Source organism: Pezoporus occidentalis, unplaced genomic scaffold, assembly GCF_034315485.1.
Source record: "Pezoporus occidentalis ecotype Australia unplaced genomic scaffold, CSIRO_AGI_Poc_V1 ctg2, whole genome shotgun sequence".
NCBI classification, from domain to species: domain Eukaryota; kingdom Metazoa; phylum Chordata; class Aves; order Psittaciformes; family Psittacidae; genus Pezoporus; species Pezoporus occidentalis.
This window is the reverse complement of record NW_026913855.1, coordinates 10,298,294-10,323,152: the sequence shown is the minus strand read 5'-3', so window position 1 is coordinate 10,323,152 and position 24,859 is coordinate 10,298,294. Positions and strand designations below refer to the sequence as shown.

The window sequence follows — 24,859 nt, the reverse complement described above, 5'->3', positions numbered from 1 at the left end:
TTCTGCTCCAGATGCCTTATTTTGCTGCAGTGCTGTTCTCTTGGCTCTCAACTTCCCACTTGATTTGGGTTGAGTCATCTTCTTTCCCAAGTAACATGCCATCATTTTACCTGTTTGCCACTGGTTCAATCATTCTTGTGCCAGTTTGGCTTAGCCTGTAGTGAATTGTACTTGCAAAAAAAGTGGAACTTAATTCAGGAGAGCCAAAAGGTCTGGCAGCAGTGCTGTCTTGGTGTGAACTTGGATTGATTTGGGTTATGATGTGATGTTTTTTGCTTCTTCAAGGGGAGATATCTGTGCCCTGTCAGCCTTTCTTTCTCTTGCTTTTATGGCAGTTCTGGCACTTCCTGGATATACCTCCGGTTGCTTTAGCTCGCTGACCTGGTAGAAAACTCTTCTTTAAATACTTTTTAATTTATTTTTTTCCTTGTTTTTCTGCTGGGTTAATGAAGTAAAATGGCTCTGTGCAGTGGCACGTGCCCAAGACCGTGGTGTTGCCTCACGGGCTTATGGCAGGTATCTGCAAGTAGCCAGAAATGGTGCAACAAACAAATCTGTGTGATGATAAATTTGGCACTGCTTTTGGTGTGATAGTTCTTGGTGTAGGGGATAGGCATGCATTTAAAGTGGACTTTCAGGATATAGATGTTAGTTAATTTGAAGGGATTACTTTGTTTCGGATTTAGCGCTTAAACCACGACAACTCTGACAAAGTCCATCCCAAAATAAGAGCTGTGCCATCCTTACCTCCTATTTCTACCTGGCATCTCACTTGTTTCTGCATATCCTCCAACTGGCTGGTCTCTGCAAGGAGACTTCAGAAATGCTGATGCTTCCCTTTCTTACCTGCAACTGCCAGGGTTTGTCTTGTCAGTGTTGGTTCCCAGCTGACTGGCTTCTGTCTAGTCCCAGATCAATGAAAACCTCCAGCTGTTGTACCCAGGGCATCAGTTGGGTCAGAAGCAGCAAAATTGGATCTAATAATCACCCATGCTTTTGCTTCCCTTGTACAGACTGAAGGAGATATAGTTACCTGCAAAGCACATACTTGCCATGGGCAAACAGACTATTCATAATTTCTTTGTGAAAAGGCTTTGAAGCAACTCTGCTCATAAAGGGTGGTGAAAGGGTCAACGAGTCCCTGTGGTCAGAGGTATCTGGAGATACTAGCAGACCAGAGCAAACTTCTGTTACTTCTTTTTTTTTATGGTTTCCTCAGCAATGGGAGAGATACCAAGCTTTTTTTCCTCCCTCTTCCCTCTGCAAGCTAGCTGATAAGGTTAGCGGTTGCTGGTTTGAATGCTTGCAGGCTTGAAAAATCTGCTTCTTAAAGAGGGAGTAAGGATAGCTGACAGCCTGTCCTGCTGCAGTTGTAGTGTGTACAGGCAGGCCCCAGAACACAGTGATAGAGCCTCCTGGTTATCAGCATGCTGCTGAACAGCACCCTAAAATAACAGGGTGAGTTTCTGTCTGAGTGACATGAAGGAGGGGGATGACTGTTTTGGGAACAGTACCTGCAACTTCACTGGAATGAAGAACTGTCCTCTGCCTGCCTGAAAACAGCAATTATCTGGTGCTTCAGACAACCAAGTAAGATACAAGAAGACTACAAATACTTGTTCAGTGAGCTTAGATACCGTTTTTATTTACTGGGGTGGGGGGGGATTGCACTTTATGTAGGGGACAAAAAATTCTGAAGCAGTTGGTCTAGAAAACAGTGGGTTAAGAGCATGAGACATGAGAACTCAGGTAGTCTTAGCTTTTATCTGGTATGGATTTTTTTTTTTTTTCACTAGCGGGAATATTTGTGGAGCTAATGTTTATTATCATCCTTAAAATAATGTGCTTTGGATACAGTAAACTGATTCCAGACTACCGTAAATAGTTTGTAGCATTGGTAGAACTAACAATGATCTTCCGGGAAGGTAATTCTATATTGAAGTATCTTAAAGTCATTCTCTGCTTTCCAAGACTTGCTATTTAGCCTTTCATACTCCTCATTTTCTGTGTGTTTGTCAAACAGTTGCCCTTTTCCTTTTCTTATCCTCCTGGATGGATGAGATGTTTGAAAAGATTGGGATTTTGTTTCTTTTCGTTTCCACTCCCTATTACATCCTGTGTCTCAGTCGTTTAGTTTAAATATATATGGACCCTGCCCCTGCTGTGGCAGAAGATGCAGGGTACAGTGTTTATTTCCTGCTGTTTAGGCAGTCTAAAACTAAATTTCTAAAGTGCTCTAACAGTTTTACCTCTTCTTACTCTGGCTACAAGAGTGTGATTATAAAAGATGACCTCATGTGTTTCTTAAAGTATTTGTCAAAGAGGGGGAACTGGCACTTAGGAAGGCATCTAATTGGGAGCCAGTTCTGATGGTAATGGTGAGATGAGGATTACAGGCCAGCCAAACATGAAGGGGATAATTTTTTAATGAAATAATATCTGGAATAGCAGTAGGCTTAGGGTGTTCCTTAACTAAAAAACTTTTGGCCATGCTAATGGTGCAAAGTCTGAAATTTAAGCTTTCTAAATGAATTGTAGAGAGCTGCTAAATTTAGAAAACCCTGAAGGGGATCCAGTGCTTCTGTGTACCTTGTTTTTTTGTTTTCCCTGTCAGCCTATTTGTTTCTGCCTGGTTTCCCCTCTGCTGCCTGGCATCCCTGCTTGGGACAGTTGCTCTCACTCCCTCCTTTTCATACTCCTTCCTCCTCCTGCTCTTCTGCAGCACAGCCTGGCTGGTGTTGGGTTACCCGCAAGTAACTGTGGAATTAATTAGGCTGCGATCTTGCTGTAGAAGAAAAGAGTGGGGTTTGCTGTAGACAGTGTGTAGAAGATGAGAACACTGTTGTGGAAAGATGCTGCTGCAGCTTTGCAGCAATGCTGAGTTTTCAATTATTGCACTGAATTCCTTCAGAGCATCTCTTGAGCTGTGGTCACCTCAACTCTTAAATGTGTGCTTAGCTCTCATAATGTAATTTAGGTTTATATTTCTTTTTCCAGTTGACTTTTGACAGGGGTAACCTTGTGTGTACTCTGAATTCCCTTTTAAAGTCAAGGGGGCAGGAAGGGACCTGAAGGAAGGAGAAAGGACATTCAGGCTCCTTCCAGAATGTGTTATTGGGGTGTGTTGCAGAAGTATCCAGGCAAAACCAGTGTTAGCATCTGATAGCTGCTCAGTGCCATGCTGGAGTCATTCTGGCCCCTGCCCAATGTGGGTGCTGTGGAGCTTGTTGTGCCACCAGCCCATAAAACCTGGCAGGGAGTGATGATTGATGTGCATGTTGAGTAGCTCCCGCCAATCCAGACCATGTCATACCTGCTGGGAGCATGCAGTTAGGCCCGTGCCTATTCCCACGTGGTGGGAGATGGATCAGCAGCTGGCTGTGGTGTGTGTCTGTGTTTGGGTGGGAGCTCCTGTCTGCCCTGTGAGCTGGTGAGGCAAGGGCAAACGTGCTTGGGGATGATGGGCTGGGTAGGACTGACTCCTATGGAGAAGGTGTTTTTTTCCTTTTTTGTTGTTTTTGTGTGTTTGTTTGTTTGCGTTTTTTTTGTTTGGTTGGTTGGTTGGATTTTGTTTTGTTTTAAGTTGTTCTTGTCCTTTTACTCATCTTCTCCCCAGGAAGAAAATGCAATACTTTGGGCTTTGTTAGGATTTTTATTGTCTTTTAATTTGGGAGAGCCCCAAATACTAGTTTTCCTACTGAAACACAAGAAAAAAAGACTAAATAAGTGAGTATATCCTTATACTCCTTTCTGGGATGCCTGTCTAGATTCACAAGTAGCAAAGCCAGGAGAATCAGGAATGCTATTTGTGAGATGCAGGGAAGCAGTATGTTCACCCTGTCCAGCAGCATGTGATTTATAGTTACCCTTGCGCACTGTTTTCAGAGCAGGGTGGTCTGGTTCTCTGGAAAAGGTTTTTCAGCTTCAGACAGTTGTAGAGGAATTCGTTTTGGCTCAAGTACTGTCTCCAGGTTACTCTACAGTGCTCTGGAGCTGCCTGGTCTCCTCCCGGCCTCCAGACCAAAGTCCATGGATGTGTAGACAATGTCTTATTGCCCATCCTACAAATATTACTAAGGATAGGGAATGTAAATTAAACTGCAAGACCTTTTCCCTTGTTTTGTCTCCCAGGGCTGTGTAAAACATTGCCTGCTTGAGCAATGCAAGCTTGACAGACCAGTTTCACATTTTGATTTGTAAAACAAGTGGAATATTATTCTCCTTTCTTTTTCCCCTTAATATTTACTTAACTCCGAATTAATACTAGACCCTTTTCTTTTCTTTTCTTTTCCCCTCTCCCTCTACTTTTCTTCTTGCCTGAATTATAATAGCTGTAGCCCTCAAATGATGAGAGGGCAGGGTCATGGCAGCAGTAATTGAGTGTCAAAATTAAGGTGTCTGATCTTTTTATCTATGGTGTCTTTGAGCAAGTATTTCTCATGAGAAATGGCTTTCTTCTCTTTTCTTTCAGTCTTCTCCATTTCAGAGTTTTATGCCATGTTTGACATTTCAAAGGTTTCCCCCCATTTTTAAGAAGGCCCAGTAAGATAGTAAATCAGGTTTTATTATGTCAGCTCTCTCAAGGCTGCACACATGGAGTATGTTTTATGCACGCATAGTTTTGGCAGCCTGAAGAACACCAGTCCTCAAAGTGTTAACTTGTTTTCGGTAATTGGGTTGTAACAAACATTAATATTTAACTAAAATGTTGGGGTGGGGAGGGGTTTGTGTATGGTTTCTATTTATGGTGCTTAGATCTGTTATAAAAACAAATTTGATAACTAGTTTAACTTTTTATTTAGTTTGGTTGGGAAGTCAGTCCCAGCAGCACACACCTTGTTCAGAATAAAGGTGGTTGTAAGCTGAAATCTGAGGGATGGAAGTCAAAAAGCATTTTTCTGTGTGTGTGTCTGTCAGTCCAAGTGATGGCCATTGTTGCTCCTGGTCTTTTCATGCAGCCAGAGTGAGGCAAAGAGCTACAGGTCTTATAGCAAATAACAGATTTAAAATTAAAGTCAGTTTTGTGACAGTGGCTCCTAATGATGTTAGAATATGTGTAGAAAAGGTATTTAGTTGCTGCTCAGAGATTTAAAACAGATGGAAATATCCTGATCCTGCTCTCTGGAAAATTATGAATATAGTCATAATGAAAGCTGCAAGCAAGATGTTGTATCTCCCAACTCTTTGATGTTAGATGACATTATGGAGTTGGAAAAAGCTAAGCATATTGCATCAGCTGAGAAACGAGTTAGTTGACTAATCTAGGGAGGGTGAAGGTTGGAGAAGATCAAAATGTCTCGGAATAAAGGGAACTCCTACTGAAAATAAAAGTAGTGAGAGAGAAGTGGGTGGTATAGGGATGCTATTAAAATTGATTTAATCATGTTGAGTATTCAGAAGACTGTCATATGATTAACAAATCATATTTTAATTGTTAGCGTATTAGTGATGATTATTTACTTAGCAAACTTCCTTCTTCCCTCTCCCAGTGGGGAAAGAAACAGATCTCTGATGAGAGCAAGATTGGGAACAGAAGGGCAAATTGCTACTGACTAAAGTGCGAAGTTGCAGAGCAAATGAAACTTCCAGTTTTGCGGTGTTTCAGGTGGCATCTCAGTGTCTTGGGACTCTGCTCATGCTCTCAGTGAGTAGCTTGGAGGGTGTCTTTGCTCATGGCATAGGCTAAGGAAGTCTTTTTCCAGGTTAGTTTACTGGCTCTGAAACAAAGTTGATTTGTGACCTTTTGCATATTTGAAGTTTTGGTCTTGTATTGTGATTGCAGCGTTGCTTGAGCTATCTCAGCATGCTGGGAGATGGATTTTACAGGTCAGCTGTGACTGAATGGCTTTAGATATGACACAGGGCACACAGATGTGTGCAGTACAGCTTGTCTGGCTGCCTGGCACTCTTTGGTCGGTGCCAGCAGATGATGCATCTTCTGTCAGCACCGTGTTTCTGCTGCGGGGTTGGGGGCAGGGGCGTAATGGGACCATGCGCATACTGGATGCAAGCAGGATAGCATCACCCTGTACAGTGCAGTGGGGACAGCCTAAGTTACCCTGAGGTAGTTAATATAGGAGGCAGTATATCTCTGCCTCTCTGATTGCAAGCAACTTGACACAACCCATGCCTTAGGTGACCCATCTTCACAATGGAGCTGAAGTTTGCAAACCAGGAGGAAGTGCCGATTTACGTATCGGTTTTTGTGCAGTGATGTGTGGTCTTGTGGCACTGAGCCTCTGTGCTTCATTTGTAAGGCTGAAATACCAGACCTAAATAAAAGCACTTCAAAAATTAATGTGGAAATTTCACAGCTAAGTCATGCATATTATTAAATGTGTGTTGGAAGGGTGTATTTTAGCAACTTTATGTTACACCTCAGAAACCATTAGGGAAATTTGTGCAATCCTGTACTGTTTTGCAGGGTTGGAAGCTGTTTTCATAGGTACATGAAACTGCTTTCTTACAACACTGCTCTATCTAATTATATCTTTCTTGGAAGACTGCTAAACACATGTCCTCTGGCTCACACGCCTTCTCCTCTCTCCCCATTCCCTTCCCTCACCATGTCCTCAAAACCTTTGGCTTTGTGGTAGTAGTCAGGAGTAGTTTCTTTGCTCTGTTTTTTAAATGGTACATTGCCCAGGCGGTTGGTCATGTGTGTAGTTAAAGCAACCTGACAGTTTCTGTGTACAGGACCTTGTGTTTGCTGTTCATGGGTGATTTTCCTGGGCTGCAGGTTTCCCTGCCAGGTGTCTACCATGGTGAGAAATGGTTCACTGGTTTCCAAGAAAGAAAAGTGCAGAAAATGTTGTTCCCACTGTAAGGAAATGAATTGGGTAAGAAGCTGAACAGAACAAATCCTCGCATCTGTTGAGTTAGCAAGTTCCAGTGTACTGGAATAGGGACCCCAGATTTGTTGGGAATGGGAAGAAGGCAGATGTTGAGCAAAAGATGATACTCTGGTACCAACAGCATCTCTTTTGCTGCCTGAGTAAAAATTCTTGCAAGCTCAGATGGTTATAAACCCCTCAAAATACCAATGTGTACTTGCTCAGTAGAAATTTGTTTTAGAAGGATTTATCTTTAAGAGGTCCTAAGCACTCAGGCACTGCTTGGAGATTTTCAGCAAAAGCATTCACTTATGATGAAGCTGGAGAAAGTTAGATAGACACAGTACTTGGAGGTATAGTATCATACAGAGAGGAAGGAGCTTAGAAGTCATGGGTAGAGACATTCCAGTGTAGGTGGTGTTGGCTTTTAGAGTAGCTGTTCAAAGAAAACAAACAAAACCTCTCAATAGCTGGTTTGTTGTTGTTCTAGTGGTTTGGTTTTGTCTGATTGGTTTTATTTTTAATGACCCTTCTGTTTTCCAGGTAAGTCCAGTTGTGTCTGATGAAACTGTAAGGAAAGGTGCAGTTTGGAGATGTTTGGTTCTGAATGTGGTTGGTCAAAGAAAGAGGAAATCATTCATTTTTATACCTTCTTCTCAAGTCTTCCAGGATTACTCGGTTTGTTCTTTTACTCTTCTTAATGTCCCCATTTTGAAATGTGACCTTCTTGATACTTTCACCCAGCTGTTTGTTTTTTTTTTTTCTGGTGGTCAAAAAATGCCAGGTGTTCTCAAGGACACTTTATTGACACTGAAATACAGATCAGGGAGTGCTTTGCCTAGCTGTGATCTCAGAGGAGAGGCATCTTTAATCTGAACCTTGAAGGTTAAATAGTTTAAATGCTCTGTTGTTGCTGCCATGGTTGAGAGGGAAGTAGGCACCTGCAGCAATAAACCCTCTCCAAATTTAGGTGTTGCTGTTGGGATGGTACGTCTTCTGCAACCTCTTCAGTGTAGTTTAACTGCACAGCTATTTCTTACAGAATTGAGCACCACATCACCACTTCCTGGAACTCATACTCTTTCTTTAATGTTAAAATGCTGCCAATGTGTCATCTTTGGCTTCTTGTTAAGAAAGGGAGAAGAGCCTTGCCCTTGTAGCAGCTAGGGGAAACCTTTGGTGCAGAGGTCTCCTGTAGCTGTAGCTAGGAGAGACACAAAGCCTGCAGGTCCAGGGACATGCTATGAGTACTACTTGGATACTTTAGTACTGGGGAGAAGGCATTAGTGGTAGGTGTATTATGTTAGAAGTACTGACATTTTTTATTTTCTATTTGTTTGGGGATTTTTGGTAGCATTTGGTCCACTTACTTGGAGATTTTCCCCCAGAAAAACAAGCACCCGGAGACTGTTTTGCTTTTTGGTACATGCATGGTTATGAAAAGCATAATTTTTCTATTATTTTCTTATTTCTAAAACCAACTTTGGTTTGTGGTGTTTTTGTTCTGGGTTTGTTTTAGGGTTTTTGTTTGTTTGGGGGTTTGTTTGTTTCTTTTTAACACTCTAGGAGAATCTGAACTCATGATTTTTAAACTCTCACTAGATGAGGTATTTATATAGAAGATGGATGCTAGTGCCGTGAAGGGAAAACTGACAGGGTTTCGTTATAAAAAAGATGGAGGAGGAAGGAGAGAACAAAGAAAGATGAGACCAAATGCACACAGACCTCAGTGACAAATGATAATTCTTATATTCATTTACTGGTCTTGAAATCACCATCCAGTGTGCAGGGAAGCCTGTGGCTTTGCCCCAGGAGGGGTTTGGGGCTGCTGTGGTAAGCTGTGGCGTATGTGATGTGTAGAGGCTGGGGCTCCCAAAGTGGGACCTTTTCTGTAGGGGTTGAGAGGCTGCATATAATATGTTGGAGAAGTACATGCACACAGGGTCCCGCACAGACTACCTCAGGACAGAGTCTGTGAGGGCCAGCAGAGCAGCTACTGGTGCCTGGCCAGGGAAGTACCAAGGGTGCAGCTTTGTGCCTCGTTTAGGGCTTTCCAGGGCAGCCACGCAGATGACCCTCTGTTATCCTTGTGCTGAAACTAAGGCAGAGAGCAGTTGGAGCAGAACTATGACCCACCTGCAGACTGTTTGGTGAAGGGTCTGCTTGCTTTCAGCAGTGATCTGGCATCGGTCATTGGAAGTGGACTGTGAACCCTACTCTCAGTGTGCATGTGTGAAGCTCCCTTCTTGTAGGCTCATTGTGCTGGGCTTTTGGCAAGTGTTGGACCAGAGCTTATCTGTTCCTGTCTCTTTGCTCTTTTTAGGACAAAAAAGTCTGCCTTGCACTTTTCCATGCTGTCAGGGTGAAGGCAGAACAAACCAAATCCTTGGTGGGCATCTTACAGCCTTTTCCCAGTGGGTATTCAGTGCGCTTAGATGCCACAGACAGCATTATGGCCTCTCAAGGACAAGTGTTTTTCAAGCCAGAGCCCTTAATTGTGACAGGTTGTGCTTGTAGTAACAAGCACTCAGCAGACTTTACTTCTATGACTCTTACAGCTTCAGTGACAATATTGACTCACTGCATGAGCCCTCTGCAGATTTACCCCCCCTTTAAAGAAATTAAAGGATGGTTACTTTTTGGGTGCATTGCCCTTTGCCAGATGTCTTCCCAAGCACCTCAGGTTTCAAATAGTCCTCCATCTTGATGTGGAGCATAGTGACTCAGGGCATGGGAGGTGACTCACTGATACCAGTTAAACATTAGGATCATGCAGGTGTGACTCCTTAAGCTTTGACAAAAAATGCTGTCACAACATGGAAAAAAAAAACACTTGTAATATATTGCACATCTGCATAGGTGGCAAATTCCCCACATTGCTGCACTGCTGTGGGAAAAAAAAAAAGCTTTTGTTTTTTAAATGTTCCCTTTCCGCCAGCATATTCTGTATACCGTAATTTTTGTTTCAGCATAACAATGCAATCCTGTTTGTTTAGCAAGTAATTTTATCAGATCTTTTGCATTAGGAGGGTGCATGGAGGACAGAAAGACAAACAAAACCGAGGGACACTAAGAGAAATCTTAGCACTGTAAATTTAGCAGCGTCCTTCCTTCAGGTTGGATGCTGTTAACCCCCAACAGGGAGACCAGGGGATTCAGCCAGAGCAGTTACAGGATTTAGTGGTCTCTCTGCTTGTGCCAGATTAATCTACTTTTTGTAAGAGGCGATGGAGACTGGACAGTAATCCTCTAGCCAAAACAATCTCCCAGTGCAGATTTACTTGGAGTGCCACTTGAACTGTCATCAGCACTGCCCAGCCCAGCATTTTGTTCTGCAGGGACATGGAAACTTGTCTACGGCTATGGAGCAAATCTTGAGTGTGGTGTTTGCAAGATGAAACTACTGGCACTCACAGGAGGACCTGTCATGACTTTGGGCAAGGCTGTGCTGTGTGGGTGCATGTGGAATACACTCTGCCAAGCCCAGGTGTATGTAGGGGGTGAGGCAGCACTGATGCTGTATAATGGTTCTTGCTTTATTTCTAGCTCTTCACAGCTGATGCTGCAGTCCTCTGCCTTTGGCTTTTCCATGGAGAATGTGGAGTGCAGGTCTCTGGCAAAATTCCTGCACTTTCAGCATGACAAAGCCTTGCTGCTTTGCTCTGATGCTGTGTTAAGATGGGTGGGGATGATACACTAGCTATTAAATATGTATTTTGTCCTATTAATGTCATCTTTACCTGAGGCTTCTTTTGACTGCAGTCTCCATTTTTCTTTTGTGCCCTCTCCTTATTCCTCTGTCTCTTTGTGAATCGAATGCCCTGATGGCACCCACCTAGGTACCAACCACCAAATTTATTTTGGGTAACTGGTTTGAGACCTCTCTCTGGCTTGTGGCAGCTGCCAGAGGAGAATCTGGGATAGATATGCTTGAGCTCTTAGCACTGAGTGATTCGGGGTCATGACAGATTCTCTGGAAGTTTGTGCTGAAGCAATCGTTGAAATATTTCACCATTTCCCTATTTATGAGTTCTGAGGGGTTTGGAGAGCAAGAGATTCGGGGAGGGTCAGGGGCTGTGTGTGTGTTTCAGCGCCAGTGTTAGGCTGCCCTTGAGAGCCTGGGGAGTTGGCTCTGATTTATGCTGGCCTGCAGAGAGTGCTTAACCGAGGGCAGGAAAGGGCCAGATGCAGGGTTTGCGAGGAAGTGCATGTCTTTATTTTCAGAGCATCTGGGGATTTGGGCAATAGCCTTAAAAACAAACAAACAAATTGTGACTCACAGATAAGTTATCAGAAGGAGTGGGTGCATTTTAGGCAATACTGAAGGACGTGCTTATAGATTGACTTTTCCCCTGCTTTTAAACTGTTACTTCGTGTGCCAGTGTTCCAGAGTGGTTTGACATCTGTTGTCCTGGATGGAAATTTCACAACAGCCTTTCATGAGACTTTGGTTCTTCCAACCATGAACCTATGTATAATCTAGTAGGGCACATTCTCTGCCTGGGGCTTGTGCAAGGGCTGGCTGTCTTTGATGAGCAATAGTAAGCCATGAAAATGAGAAGGTACCAGGATATCTGCTTTTTCTTGTTTCCACTTGGATGACATTACCGTTCCTCTGACAGCAATAAAATTAAAAACTAGCAACTTGGAGAGATTGCTTTTTAAAAAGTGTTCTTGTACAGATATGCCTGGTTTTAATTAACTTAATTTGTTCTCTACTAACAAAAATGATTTCTCTGATTTAAGTTGCATATACACCTTCTGGATTGTGAAAATAAACCCAGAGCATTTGAAAGCCTGCCTGGAGCTCAGATGTGTCTCCTGTATTTTGTTTTGTTTGTGGCTTGTCTGGGTGGATATTTTTCTTTGCTAACTGAAGATTGGTTCTATAATTGCAAATATTAGGAATCACATTTCCCCTATTTTCTTCTAGAAAGTCAAAATCTTTAGGGAGCAGTTCTTACTGCTTCACTGAGGTGTTTGCTGCAAATAATTCACAGCTATTTGGTGGAAAAAATACTTGCTCATACTACTGCCCTCGGTCTGTAGGTTGGAGGATCAGACATACATGTCCCATCTTCTGCAAGCCAGAGCAGGGAGGAAGTAATAAATACATTTAACTAAACCAAAAAGGCTAAGCCTGAAAGCTGTTATGTTTCTTTTGTCTTGCACAAAAGTGCTATACTACTTGGTGAGATGGTATATTTTAGGGAGGATATCTCCTGTGATGTTGGACCAGAGAGCTGAGTCAGAGCTAGCCTTATTTGTGGAAGGGCTGTACGTCATGGAAATGCTTTAAAGTGTAGCGCAGCTAATTGAACTCTTTTGAGGGAAGCTTTCTTTTGAAGTTGGAGCTGACTTTTAAAAATAAATTGCATACTTTTACTTTGCGTTTTTGGTCATAAAACTTCAGTTACTGGTGTCAAGAGGGCTGCTACTATTACATTACACACAAACAGCCACTTATTCTGAGAAGTTTCAATTTGGAGTATCTGACTCTCCAAAGTTAGCTGTACTTATTTGTCATGAAATGTGTATGGCTCCCATTACCATCAATATTTGAACACTTCACAAACCACGAGCAAACATATCTTCCCACATTTATTCAAGGGTATAATAGTATTATCCACACTTTACACATAAGAGAGATTAAGTTACATGTCTGAGGACAATGAGGGTGTTGGGCTAAATCCAGGAATGCAGCCTGCTTCTCCTGAGGCTTGGTCTAATGCCTTAGAGGAAAATATTTTGGGGTTTAGGGAAGCCTCACTAGAAAGCTTGCTGCTCTTGTCTTTCTCATGGGAATGAGACAGTGCCCTAATGACAGAGCGCCTGGAAAGGTCAATTGTCTCTTTCTTTGGTTGGAAAAGGTAATTTCAGTTTCAGGGATAGCTTTAGTGTAGGGGTTCAGCCCCTGCCTGATCTCTGAGCTGTGAAATGTTGCTGTGGGGGCTGCCATCCCAAGAAGCCAGGTGGCTGTGCCAGGATCTCTAGTTTCCTGGTCCAGGTCCATACCAGGACTTCACCTGGTGAGCTGTGCCATTAGTTAGTCTTCATCCTCTTCCACCACCTGGGGAATCGGGATGTGTTTCTGAAAGCAAAAGTGTCTTGATGCCTTGTCCACGGGAGTCTGGAGCTGATGGCCATCAAGGGTCTCTGGCAAAACAGCTGCTTTTCTCCGTGTTTCCAAGTGGTCCTGAGGAGGTCAGTTGGAGAACTTGCTCTTAAATTGCTGGGCTTGCTCCTGGTCCACTTTACAGGGCTCAGGTAGTAGGTGTTTGGGGCTGGTATGGTGAGATGCTTCAGCTACACCAGTACTACTAGGTTTTGATGGAGATATACCCCTTAGTCTAAATTTGTTTGTCCTGGAAATGGGGAGATATACTTGTTGGATGTTTCCATTTTATAATTAAGGGTGTGATAAAACTCAGTGAAGTAAATGAGTCTTTAGCTTCTTCTTGGGTTCTGGGATTTGACATGAGGGCAAAAGCTTTCCTCTGCCGTTTCCATGCACTCATGCTAGGGTTGAAATTTGGAAGAACTCTACACCAATGTTAGTATGTCTAAACACACCTGAGAAACTAATTTATTTCAGCTTCTCTGGTTTTGTTAATTTGTTTTTTTTCTTCCAGTGGGATCTTGTTTGTGATTCTGCCTGGAAAGTCCACATTGCTAAATTCTCTCTACTGGTGGGATTAATCTTTGGCCACTTAATAACAGGATGTATAGCTGACTGGTAAGTGAAAAATATTTTAATTCAATATGAATACAAATAAATAACAATATTGAATATTGTTTCAATTTTCTTCTACTGTATGTTCACAAAGAACATTTGCATAATGATTTTTCAGGTTCTGAAAGAAGCATGATGAATAAACAGTTTAAAACTGTTAATTGCTTGAACCTCAGTAATTTATATCAAGATAAATAAACTATTTAATAGATGGCTTAGTTATTTTCCACTGACACAGTTTATTACATCTGTAATGCTAGTACAGAATTAAGTATTTTCTAATTAGAGAAGTGAAGCCTTTAGTTTGGGGTTTTGGTTTTTAACCAAGAGATGGGGCTGAAGGAAATTGGAAGCAGGATTTATTTGACTGAATACAAGACTAATGTAATGTTAACCTTGTGCTTACACAGTACCTTTTGGTGGGTAGAAGGCTGCTTTTTGCAGACCTTTCCATTGTTCTATTTTTAAAGTTCTTGTTAAGCAAACATTGTGATGTAGTGTTAAGGAATCGCTGACTTATGTGCTGTTAATACTTGGGTATTAAATTTGCTAGCAGAGAGTGCAATTCCTTAAATTGCGGTAGTGAAAACCTTATTGGATACCCCAATTATGCTGAGATTTCAGCTTTTATTTAAAGAAATGGTCTTGTAGTGCAAAAGGCGGGGGGGGGGGGGGGAAGGGGGATGGAAATTAAAGGCATGACTCAAGTGATTTCAATATAAACTTGCAGCAACTGAAACAATAGCTCTGCATTGTTGTCCCAGTCATTTCAGTGGCTTCCAGCACACTTGCCAGTGTTGGTGCTTTAGATGGCCCCAGGTTAACTCTTTTGCTATTCATTAAAACAGAAAAGGAAGAAGAGTTCCCTATTAGAGAAGTCCTACAAAAATGCAGCAACTCACCAGTCAGCTGGGAGAGAAAAGGCCTCCTGCAGCCGCACAGTAATTTGGCTCAAGCATTTGTAGCAAAATTGCATCTTAGTTCTTGAATAGTCACTAAAAGTTTTTGGGCAAGTGAGTAATCTTGACTTTTCAGTGATGTAGTAAACGTGCATGATGAAATAACAGTTGTATTTGATTAAAATACCAAAGTAAAACAGGGCTCTAACAACATGTAGAAAGTATAGTGGGGAAATGAATGAGGGATCTTGCTTGGTTTTCCTAAAAAGGAATCAGTGTGGAGAAAGCAGACTTATTCCCAAGTTAGGAAAATGCTGCTATAATTGACAAATAAGCTACAAATAAGTGAACAACTTATTGCCCAAGGCACTGGCTTCAAGAGACAATTGCAGTAAACAGATAGCTCTCGACACCAAAAGGAGCATCCTGCTCTTCTATCCACTTCTGTCTCCAGTGTGTACTTTGTGCTGCCATGTGCACTTGTTCAACCCCTTTGCAAGCAAGCAAGTTGTTTATCTGCATTAATGCAGCATAAAATTACCCTGGTACAAAAATGTGGAATTGTGGTATTTTACTCTTCTTGTGGTCGTTTGTTTTTTGTTCTGTTTTGTCTGGTGAGTTCAGGAAAGCTTAAGGAGAATCTGGTTTCCAGCTGTGGTACAGAGGAGAAAGTGTAACTTTTGGTGGCTAGAGGGTACAGTGACCCCCTTGCCCTTTCATGGATGACCAGGAAGGACACTGTTTGCCACACCAAAGCTGGTCCTCATGCTCCTCTTCAGACCCCATCCTTCCCATCTGAAATAACTGACCCAGCAGAGGTCCTGTGTTGGATAGTCTTTCTGTCATTTAGCAGTAGCTTTTGGGGCTGGTAGAAGAAGACCTAAATGGGATTTGCTTTGCTATTTAATCACAATTTGAATTTCTAGTAAGGCAGAGGGTTCTGTGGAGAGATGGATACAAAGGGAATTGTACTGTAAAAAGAGAAGAATTAAAAAAGGACGTTGGTCCCAAGCAAGAGCAGAAGAGCTTAAACAGAGTAATGTATAAAAGGGTTACAGACTTTAAAAATCTGTTTTCATTTAACTTGTACCACTCTCCAGTTTAGATAATTAGGAGATGCTTTGTACCATTAGGAGTTTTGCTTTCTCTTTTTGAAAGAAGGCTTTTAAAGCTGTATGTGACAAAGGCATAGAGTGTATTAAGGTTATTTGCTATGTAAACTGAGTGGTCTCTACTCAAAATACAGGAGGTTTGCATGCTGGGGTAGCTCTGTGTGAAGAATCTATAAGAAGAACATCTGTAAACTAGTTTGGCTGTGTTAAGACCAGCTGTGTCTAATGCCTGAATAAGTTACTTGTTCAACAGGCATAGCAGTGCAGGCAGTTTTCCCTGCTCTGGACAGAGGCTGTTTAGGTCTCTGTGGAAGGCTTCCTTCTGGAGCAGGTGTGCTTGGTGCTCATGTAGCATCCAGACAGTAGGTCTCTGCCTGTCACTGCCATGTGCTGCCTGTGCTTTGCACCTGTTCTGGTGGTTTTTGGAGCCTTTGCGCCAATTCAGGTCCCAGGACCGAGGGAAAACCTGCAAAGAATGTCATGAAAAGAACAATGTGATTGGCTGCAAGAGCAAAGCTTAGTCTTCCCAGGGTGGCAAGGTACATGCATAGGAGCATGAGAAGATGAGATCTTGTCATCAAACCATCCACTTCCCGCCTGTGATGCAACTCTGACAACATTAGGAATATCTTTTTGATGCATCTGCATATCACACTGTGTGGATTGCAGATTCTTCAAAAGCCTGGGGTTGCTTGTATCCCTAGTTATTTACCTGTGCAGGCATTTAGCATTTGATCTAGATAATAGTATACAGTGTAGGCTGACACTTGGGTGGCACAGAAATCTCTCTTTGGAATAGCTTGGATGGCAGCAGATAGCATTCCAGGGACGTTATACTAGGGAGATTATATATGGTTTAATTTCCCACAAGCATTGTACTATTAGTCAGGTAATTCTCTCTACACATAAAAGGCTTCCCTCCTCTGCCCCCACCCCAAGACACCATGCTGTCGAAAATGCTGCTGGATCGCCAAACATATGCCTAGAACTTTGATTTTTGAGCTATGTGCTGCGTTCCTTGGTGAGGAAAGAGACTAGTTTTGAGTCTGGGAGGAAATGATGGTGATCCCTCTTACCAGAGGGTTTTTTGGCCTCAGCTGGTTTTCACAGGCCCAGGAGGCTTTGGGTTTCCCAATTCTTCATTAGTAGCAACCAGTCATTTGCATAACTTGTATAACAGTAGAAGAAATTCTATGTCCTAATGATGGATAACCTTGAGTACAGGGGGTGGGAGGAAGGGAAGGAGGGAACTAAAGTATGAGAAGCATGAGGTCTTTTAATCGACGTCAGTGAATGCAGGTCAGGCTTCTGATGGGAATTAAGCTCCTAATTCTGAGTGTTTGCATAGTGCCTTTCATCTACAAAACACTTCCACAAATACTAATTAGTATGAATTACAGCTTGGTGATTACGAAAATAGGGCTGCAAAAGCCTGCGCAGATCACTGATAACACGAAGTTAATAGGGTTTTTTTTCTGTGTTCGAGGTTTTGTGTGAGGTACTTCACCTCCCTAGCCAAGTGCTTTGTGTTCTATAAACATAAAATATGAAGCATATACGGCAGTAACTGTCGTCGTGTCCAGCATGTTCCCAGTGCGTTGAATATCACTGAGGCAGTGATGTTTTGTTCCCACCCCTAGCTCAACAGTAGTTCATCTTTTGGTGGCCTGGATTTGTATGCTGATTGAGAGCAGTCTGCTTTGACCTTGCATTCTTCAGTTTGCACATTGGTTCTGTTTCCAAACATGTTCTGTTGTAAAAAAACATTGAATGGTTAACACTAAGAAGGCAAATCTTTGAGGTGCCCCAGCTGAAAGATTTGAGATGCTAGTTGAAAAATGCAAAGAGCCATAACACTGCCGCCTTAGGTGTGACTTTAAGTATGAATGATGCACACGTACTGGTGCACTCTCCCAATTCCCAAAAATGTAAAAAAAAAACAACAAACAATTATAATCTCCTTTCTTAGCCCTTCACCCCATATTTTATTGATTTTTTTTTTTTTTTTTGATTTTTTTTTTTTGTTCCATTTTATCTAAAGCAAAATCTAAAGTTCTAATTGTGAATGCATATACTTTATAGCTTCTGGTAACAATCTGCTGAAGTTATTAAATTGAAACACTTCAGCATGTGAAACTGGACTAAGTTGTGAGATTTAAATGCTCTTTATTGTGCTGACATTCAACCTGATGCCTGGCTTGCAGCTGACAGACTGCTTTGAATGGATCTGTGAAAGCTGCCTACGAAAAGCAAGTTCATATATTCTTTGTGGAGATGGCATATGGAGCTGACTAAAAGGGATCCTCACTTCCACTGGAAAATTTGTGGGAGTTGACAAGTTAAAGAATTTTGGAAATCTCCACATAATGATCCAATTCTTGCTTAAAAATAGCCCTGTGCTCTGGTTCTTCATATCATTCTATTTGCACGGGGGGGGGGGGGGGGGATTATAAACACTGAGCATATGAGTAAGAGATGTAAAAATCCCCTGTTCCTTTGACACGAGAGTCAAACTCTGCAGCAAGTGCCCCTACGTTCAGTGGCAGCGTAACTCTTCCTGCTCATAGCACTGCACCAATATGTGCAACTATAGGTTGCAGCTGCAAAGCCTGCCTGCAGAGGAGGACTGCAAATCCTCAAGCCCTTGTTGCCTGTAATAATTTTTGGAGCTATTTCTTCCTTACCTTCTATTCAGGTTTTGCAGGTCTCTGCAGCTGCTGTGGGGATACAAAGTGGAGGGACTTGGAGCTCACAGTTTTCCTGTGAGCATTATTATTGGCTCCCTAGAGCTCTGTGAAGTGACATGAGCCCTGTTTTGTGCCTGGTCCATGTTTGTTAGGCTTGTGCTCAACAATAAGGCCAAGTACTTTTTTTTTTAGCCAGCTCCTCTTGCAGATGCGGCTGAAAAGCACATGTCTGTTGGGAAGAGGAGTCCTCTGCAGTAAGCTTTGTGGCTATAGAGTACAGAGAAATATAGTCTAATAGAAATAAACTGTGCCATATAACACCATACACTCTTCTGTGCTACTACAGAAAGCTCTGAGAAGCAGCTTTTAATCTCCAAGGAACTTGTTTACGGCTTTACAGTAGTTCCTCCATTTTTTTTTCTTGTTCATGTTTGGTGTTTTGAAAATGATGGTTAAATAAAACAGTAATACAATGTGCTGTCTCTGCTTAATCCTGTCTGAAGTGAACTTGTCAATGCAAAGCTGGCTGAGAAATCTGGGGTTTAGTAAGCAGGAGTAAAATGAGAAGAATGGAACAAGCATTAAAACCAGGATGGCAATATTTGGAAGGGATTGCATGACTTGTCCCCCTCTTTGCCAATTGTAATGATCTGGCATTATGTCTGTGCTGGCTTTTAATGCTGTTTCGCCATACTTATTTTTAGGGTTGGTCGACGGCCTGTACTGCTCTTCTCTGTCATATTCATTTTGATATTTGGACTGACTGTGGCACTCTCAGTGAACGTGACCATGTTCAGCACACTCAGGTTTTTTGAGGGGTTTTGCCTGGCTGGAATAGTCCTCTCTCTGTACGCACTACGTGAGTATGCCTTTATTACCTATCCAAACGTATCTTTATTGGTAATGTGGTTTGCTGTTCTCTGGCTTCCTGCTTTTGTCCAAACAAATCAAACCAGAATCATACGTGCTTTGGTAAGGATTTTGCAGCTGTCCCTTCAGGTTGCTACAGAGCAGACTGTGAAGCTGTTTGAGAGCTCATTTTTAAAGTTATAAGGTGTTTTAGGTTTGCTTGTTATTTAAACCTAGAAGTCATCTGTCTCATAGCCATAATGTGTAATGGGAGTGGATTGCACCTTGCGGTATTGAGCTCAGTAGGAGACTCCCCACTTTGATGGTCTCTAGCAGTACGTAATTTTTCACAAATGCCTCTGTTACTTGCAGCAGGAGAACCCGAGTCCCTGCCTCAGGATTGTAAAGCTCAGCAAAAATATGTGAGAAGTTACAGAGATTTGTTGTTGTTTGTTTGTTTTTGTCTGTTTCACTGGGGGAAAAATAAACTTGTGAGAAAGTCTGCATGCTCATTATCTGGTGACTGGTAAACCTGTTGCCAAAACATTTGAAAACCCCTTTTGGAGGCCTGGTCTTTGGAGAGTACATGAAAGAGCTACCAGCCTAGTCTGTGTCCCTTGGATATGCTCCAGAGAGCTTTGTCTGCTTCTGCTTCCTTGGCTGTTTGTAATTCACAGGTAGTACTGTATCAACTAAGGAAAACACAGAACTTCCTCATCTGGAGAAGTTCTGAAAGTTGCTGTACAGATTTAAATATTTTTTATTTATTTCCTATCATAGATGGTATTTTAACCCATCAAGATTTAGCACAGTATTCTTACTCTGCATGCAGTCTTAAGTAGTATTAAGTTCCACAGGTTTGGTTTTGTTTTTAGTCTGCACCAAGGGGAAAGAAGCTTGACAAGAGTTTGTTTTGTATTGCACTTCTTTGTTATAGCTGATATGGTACCGAAGATACATATTTTTTTTCATCTTTTGCCTTTAGTTGTGTGATCTCTAGTGAGAGTTTTCCACCAAAAAACCCAAAGCTACCACTGAAGATATTACACTTTTATTGGGAAGTGTTTTAACCTGTGTATTCCCTTGGGAGAAGGCTTCAGCTGTTACGAGTGTGACATTGAGCTGGAAGCCAGGCTTGTTGGAACTTTTCACAGCCCAGTGCAGCATGTTAGTTTTATTTTGTGGGTTTTGGTTGGTTTTGGTTGTTTCAGGTTTTTTAACCTTTAAGACAGTCATTGCAACTGAAGATTTTCATGGGGAGATGCCATCTATGTAAAAGTTCTTCCTCTCAATTTATGTTTCCCTTTCTGCTGGAGCCGGTAGCATGCTGTTGCACTCCTTTGTGGAGTCAGCTTTCTGTTTAGCACCTCTTTTCTTTCTCTTAATGGCCTTGATTTTTTTTTTTTTTCCATTGGAGATCTGTTGCCCCTGAATTCCCAGCTGGCTGCCCTGAGCAGAACAACAGAAAGTGGAAAGTTTGATCTGCTAGACAGAGTCATTAGTTTTCAAAGCCTCTGTACCGAAGCAAACTTTATAGGCTTGCGTAGCTTGCAAAGGTAATTAGCCTGCCACAGGGATCCTTTTACACCATGTTGAGCTTGCTAGTTGTGCTTGGATTTATGGCCTGCCGAAGGGAAATTGTAAATAACAGTCCTGGATGCTTTGGGAGTGGGAAGAGAACTGAAGTGCGCTCTTGAAACACAGAGGTGCCAAGGCTGAGCTGCCGTCACCATTAAAACAGCACTCTTCTTGGTAACCTAATGCTTTTCCTATCTGTTCACCCTAAGTTGCAGAGTGAGCCTGGGGATGAGCCTTGCCTTTCTTCTGTGGAGGGACGGCACTGAGCCCAAGATGCCTGTGCCCCTCAGAGAGCTCTCCTCAGTGTTGCAGTGAGCTAGGTTCTTGTGACCTACAAGTACATCCTCTTGCCTGGAGCTGCTTAGGAGTTGTCTGAAATTTCTAGTGAACTGGCAGGAAGAAAGGCTTTACACAGGTGATGGTGCTGGCTGCAAATGGTGGAAGCAGAGGAGAAGTGAACATGGAGCTTTCTCTTCCCAGGTGCTGTGGGACATTGCATCATCTAGGAGGATAAAAGCCAGTTAATTCTTCTCGCTGAATAAACACACACAGCTTTGAAAGGCTTCTGTTTCCTGATGATGTGGAGTGGGGGTGTTTCTACTGTCTTCCAGAAGCATTTTCCTGCTTGGTACCAACCTTCAGTGAGTTTTTGTTCTCCTGAGCAGCTGGTACACATCTTGTGTGGTTAGGCACCAGCAAGGTGCTCCAGTATTTGTTGCTGCATGTACATCCAGGGAGCAGGAATGAGCACCCCGCACCTGCTGGCTCAGCATGGTGGGATGCACAGCACCATAGCCTGATGCCTAGCTGAAGAGGAGGAGGTTTGAGTCTATGCATTGGGGTGGAAAGCCCTAAGCTGGTTTTGTGAGGGGGTTCTGTTGGACAGGCCAAGAAGAAAAAGAGGTGTGGGAGCCCTGAGCAGGGTCACATGTGCCTGAGTAATGCCTCAGCTGGTGTCTGTACAGCAGGAGAGGAGAGCCACCCTTACTGCAAATAGCTCTGCTTGCTGGTTGAAACTTGTGTGGGACAAAGTACATGTGGGAAATGTGGAAGTTATAGGAGAAAGCAAATCTGAGTATCTTGAGGGTGGGGAGGGTGTTGCTTCTGGGTCACTTTAGTATCACTGGGGTATGACCATGGTCACAGGGCAGCCTTTTTCTGTGTGCTCATGCAAAAGGCCAGATGCTGCAGCTGACTCAGCATAGGTCCCTTCCTTAGGGCCTGTTTTCATGAGCGGCAGTGAGCTGATGCAAGAGCTCTCATGGCTGAGGGCAGGAGTTCCGCCTTCCTTTTCTGCCATCTCCTCTCATGTGTGGCCCCGCACCAGGCAGGGCCAGTCAAATGAATGAAGGGAAGAAAGGGTCCCCCATTTCTTATGCTGTATCTGACTTCTCCCTGATGTCCCTGCTTTTGTTGCTATCTGGAGTCAAAGCTCGTTTGATGGTGTTAATTAAAACTGTTTGAGGAGGAGGAGAGGAGAGGAAGAGTTGTATTTCTTTGGTAAATGCTCTCCAGGCAGGTTTAACGAACCTCTGGTTAAAGTGCTGTGCACCATCACTAATGACTGTACCTGAGCTCAGACAGCAGAAGCCATGGTGGGGGTTTGCACACAATTGCAGGCTGATCAGCAGTTTCATGGGTGACTGAACTGCAGATTAGGCTGCAAAATTATAAAGTCTAGACTTGAATGAACCAATAAATAGGTTCTGGAAATAGCTTTGCTGAAAGGGAGACGCTTTCCCAGGTTGGAGTGAGGAAGCAGGTGTGCCCCTCTGATGCATAGTAGCAGGATGAGTAGGCACATTGTTTTTCTTTCACTGTTAGGAGGAAAAAAGGTAGAAACACTGTTGAAAAATCGTGATTTGTGTTTCAAAAGCCTGGAGAAGCTTGACAGAGGCTTCCAGACTGGTTAAGATGTCCAGCTGTGATATATCTTTCTCATTTGTACCTAGGTCAGTCTAACCTGTTACTCCTGTAAATTACACAGGCACTGATCTTTGAGAGGCTGAATGGGGCTTCTTAAGATTACTTCTTTTTTTTGACATGTATCCTGGAAAGCTAGAGCAGCGTGCTAGAGACTTGCTCCAGGCTGAGGAATGAACAAGTGCCAAAATGGAACGTGGAAGCATCTGGGTGTTGGGCTCTAGTGATGTCAGATTTGTAAAATAGTTTTACTTCCATTCAGGTGTCAATATAAAGGGTGAGATTTATCTTCCTTTTTTTTCTTTCCCTTTTCCCTTTTTTCCTCTCTCCCAGAAATGTATGGAGTCTGAGACCCTAGAGCATCCCAAATTTGTAATTCCCACCTCTCTTGGAGTTTGAATGGTCTAAACGATGTAATTGCTTGATTTTTACTCTCTCCTGACTCTTCAGAAGCAAGCATGGGCTTGGCTAGGCAAGGCAGGTGAAGCATGGGAAACTGCAGGTTCTGAAGTTACTCTGTGTAACCTGAACCAGCTCAATAAATAACTCTGCGAAGCATTCCCAAATTGACGGATGTGGAAAACATCAGACTCCTTTCCAGTGCATTGACATGTGGGTTAGCTCTGCAGTAACATGCAGTTCTCTCCACTGACAGGTCTATGATAAGATCAAGGTTGTTAAGCCACCTACCTTCTGTTTATGTAACCAGCCTTTCCTTACTCTGAGTCACTTGACGCAGCTCTAGAGTGATCACAGAGGGATCCACTGAAAGTTTTACTGAATCACCCTAAGTTAACCATTAATTGTTAAATGATACAGAAGCGCTTTGGTTTAAAGAGCAGTCACAGGCTGCTTTAACTTTGAGGTGGGATGTGAGTTTCTAGAAACAAGAGCTCTGCATTTGAATAGCTTGGAGCAAGAGCTGTTTTAAATAAAGAAATGCTATGCAGTGGGAGCATTCCAGCTGCTGGAAAAAAAAAGGGGACTGTGCATGCCTTTTATCAAGTGCCTAGGGGCTCAATTTGTGCAAGAGTGGAAAAGGTTATTGGAATTACAGTACTCTCCTTTAAGTATAAATCTTCCCTGCTCTACATTGCTTCCTTGAGTATAATCAAGTTACGTCTCCTCTTCTAATCTGTTGGCTTTTTCAGTGTTTCCTCTGAATTTCCTTCCCTTTTCTGATGGTCACAATGGGTGTGGGCCCTTCTATGGACACTGTGTCTGCCATTAAGGCATGGGCTGTCATCCTTACCTTAACCCCCCCCCAAAACTGTATTCTGGAGAAGAGGTGCCCTTGAAGAATTGCTTACATATTGTCCTGAATATTGGAAATGCTGTATCATTTGAGGCAGGCAGTTTGAAATTAATTTCTAAAAAGTCTTAAAGTATGGCAAAGGTGAATAAAAGGAGGATCTTTCTGAAGCTCCCTAGGAGGTTAGAAGATGTTTTGTTAATGTAGAAATTGCAGCAGGATCTAATTTTAATCAGTTTTTTCATTTCAGTTGCTGAAAATCTTGTGTGTTGTCAGTGTGACAAAAAGCCCAAGAAATTAATTTTATTTGAGGGTTTTTTTTTTTGTACGACTAGTCAATTTGGAATGTAATTAAGATGCAACTCTGCAGTTGTTAGACTTGTGATGATGACAATCAGCTGAGATTAGAGTACACTTGCAGTTTCCCCAGCTCAAAATACAGCTTGCATTTACCATTTAAAGTGTTGGTCTTTTAATTGCACCAAACCAGCTCTAGCACTTTGGGTATGCTCAATATGTGAAGTCTTACCTTCTGTCATGCAAATACTATTCAAGATTGTAATGATACTTTTAGGGATTTATTTATTTGTCTCAGCAATGTCAAACAGACTTGTAGGTCTGCTCATCCCTGTTGCGCAGCTAAAAGCTCACTACCACTGAAAGGAAATGAGAAGGCTTCTCTCTTCCCCTTCCAAATTCCTTTGCGTTGTATCAGCTACTTGTGCAACCATGGCTTCAAACTAAATCAAAGTGTTTAAGATGGGTGTATAGTTAAATCCAGGAAGTTGCCTTTGACTTCCAACTCTTTGAGTTGGCTAAAGTGGTGTTAGAACCTTACTGTAAGAGTAAATTGTGAAGTTTTCATTCCCCCTACTGCGCGTTTGGTTGTTTGTTTTTTTTTCTTATTTTAAGATAGCTGCTAAATGGCTTTTCCTTGCTACGTAGATCCAAGCTAGTGTTTGACATTGTGGAGGGTTGGTGGTGTGCATGTGT

General features: G+C 42.5%; 1 protein-coding gene across 2 annotated transcripts in view; it reads left to right on the top strand.

The window, feature by feature from the left end:
• The window catches only part of SLC22A23 (solute carrier family 22 member 23), a 110,186-nt gene that overhangs the window by 4,442 nt on the left and 80,885 nt on the right, over nt 1-24,859 (top strand). For both annotated transcript variants that reach the window (XM_062617803.1, XM_062617804.1), the window contains exons 2-3: nt 13,466-13,569; nt 18,969-19,123. In XM_062617803.1, coding sequence (XP_062473787.1) covers nt 13,466-13,569; nt 18,969-19,123 — 259 coding nt within the window. The remainder of the gene's footprint in view (nt 1-13,465; nt 13,570-18,968; nt 19,124-24,859) is intronic.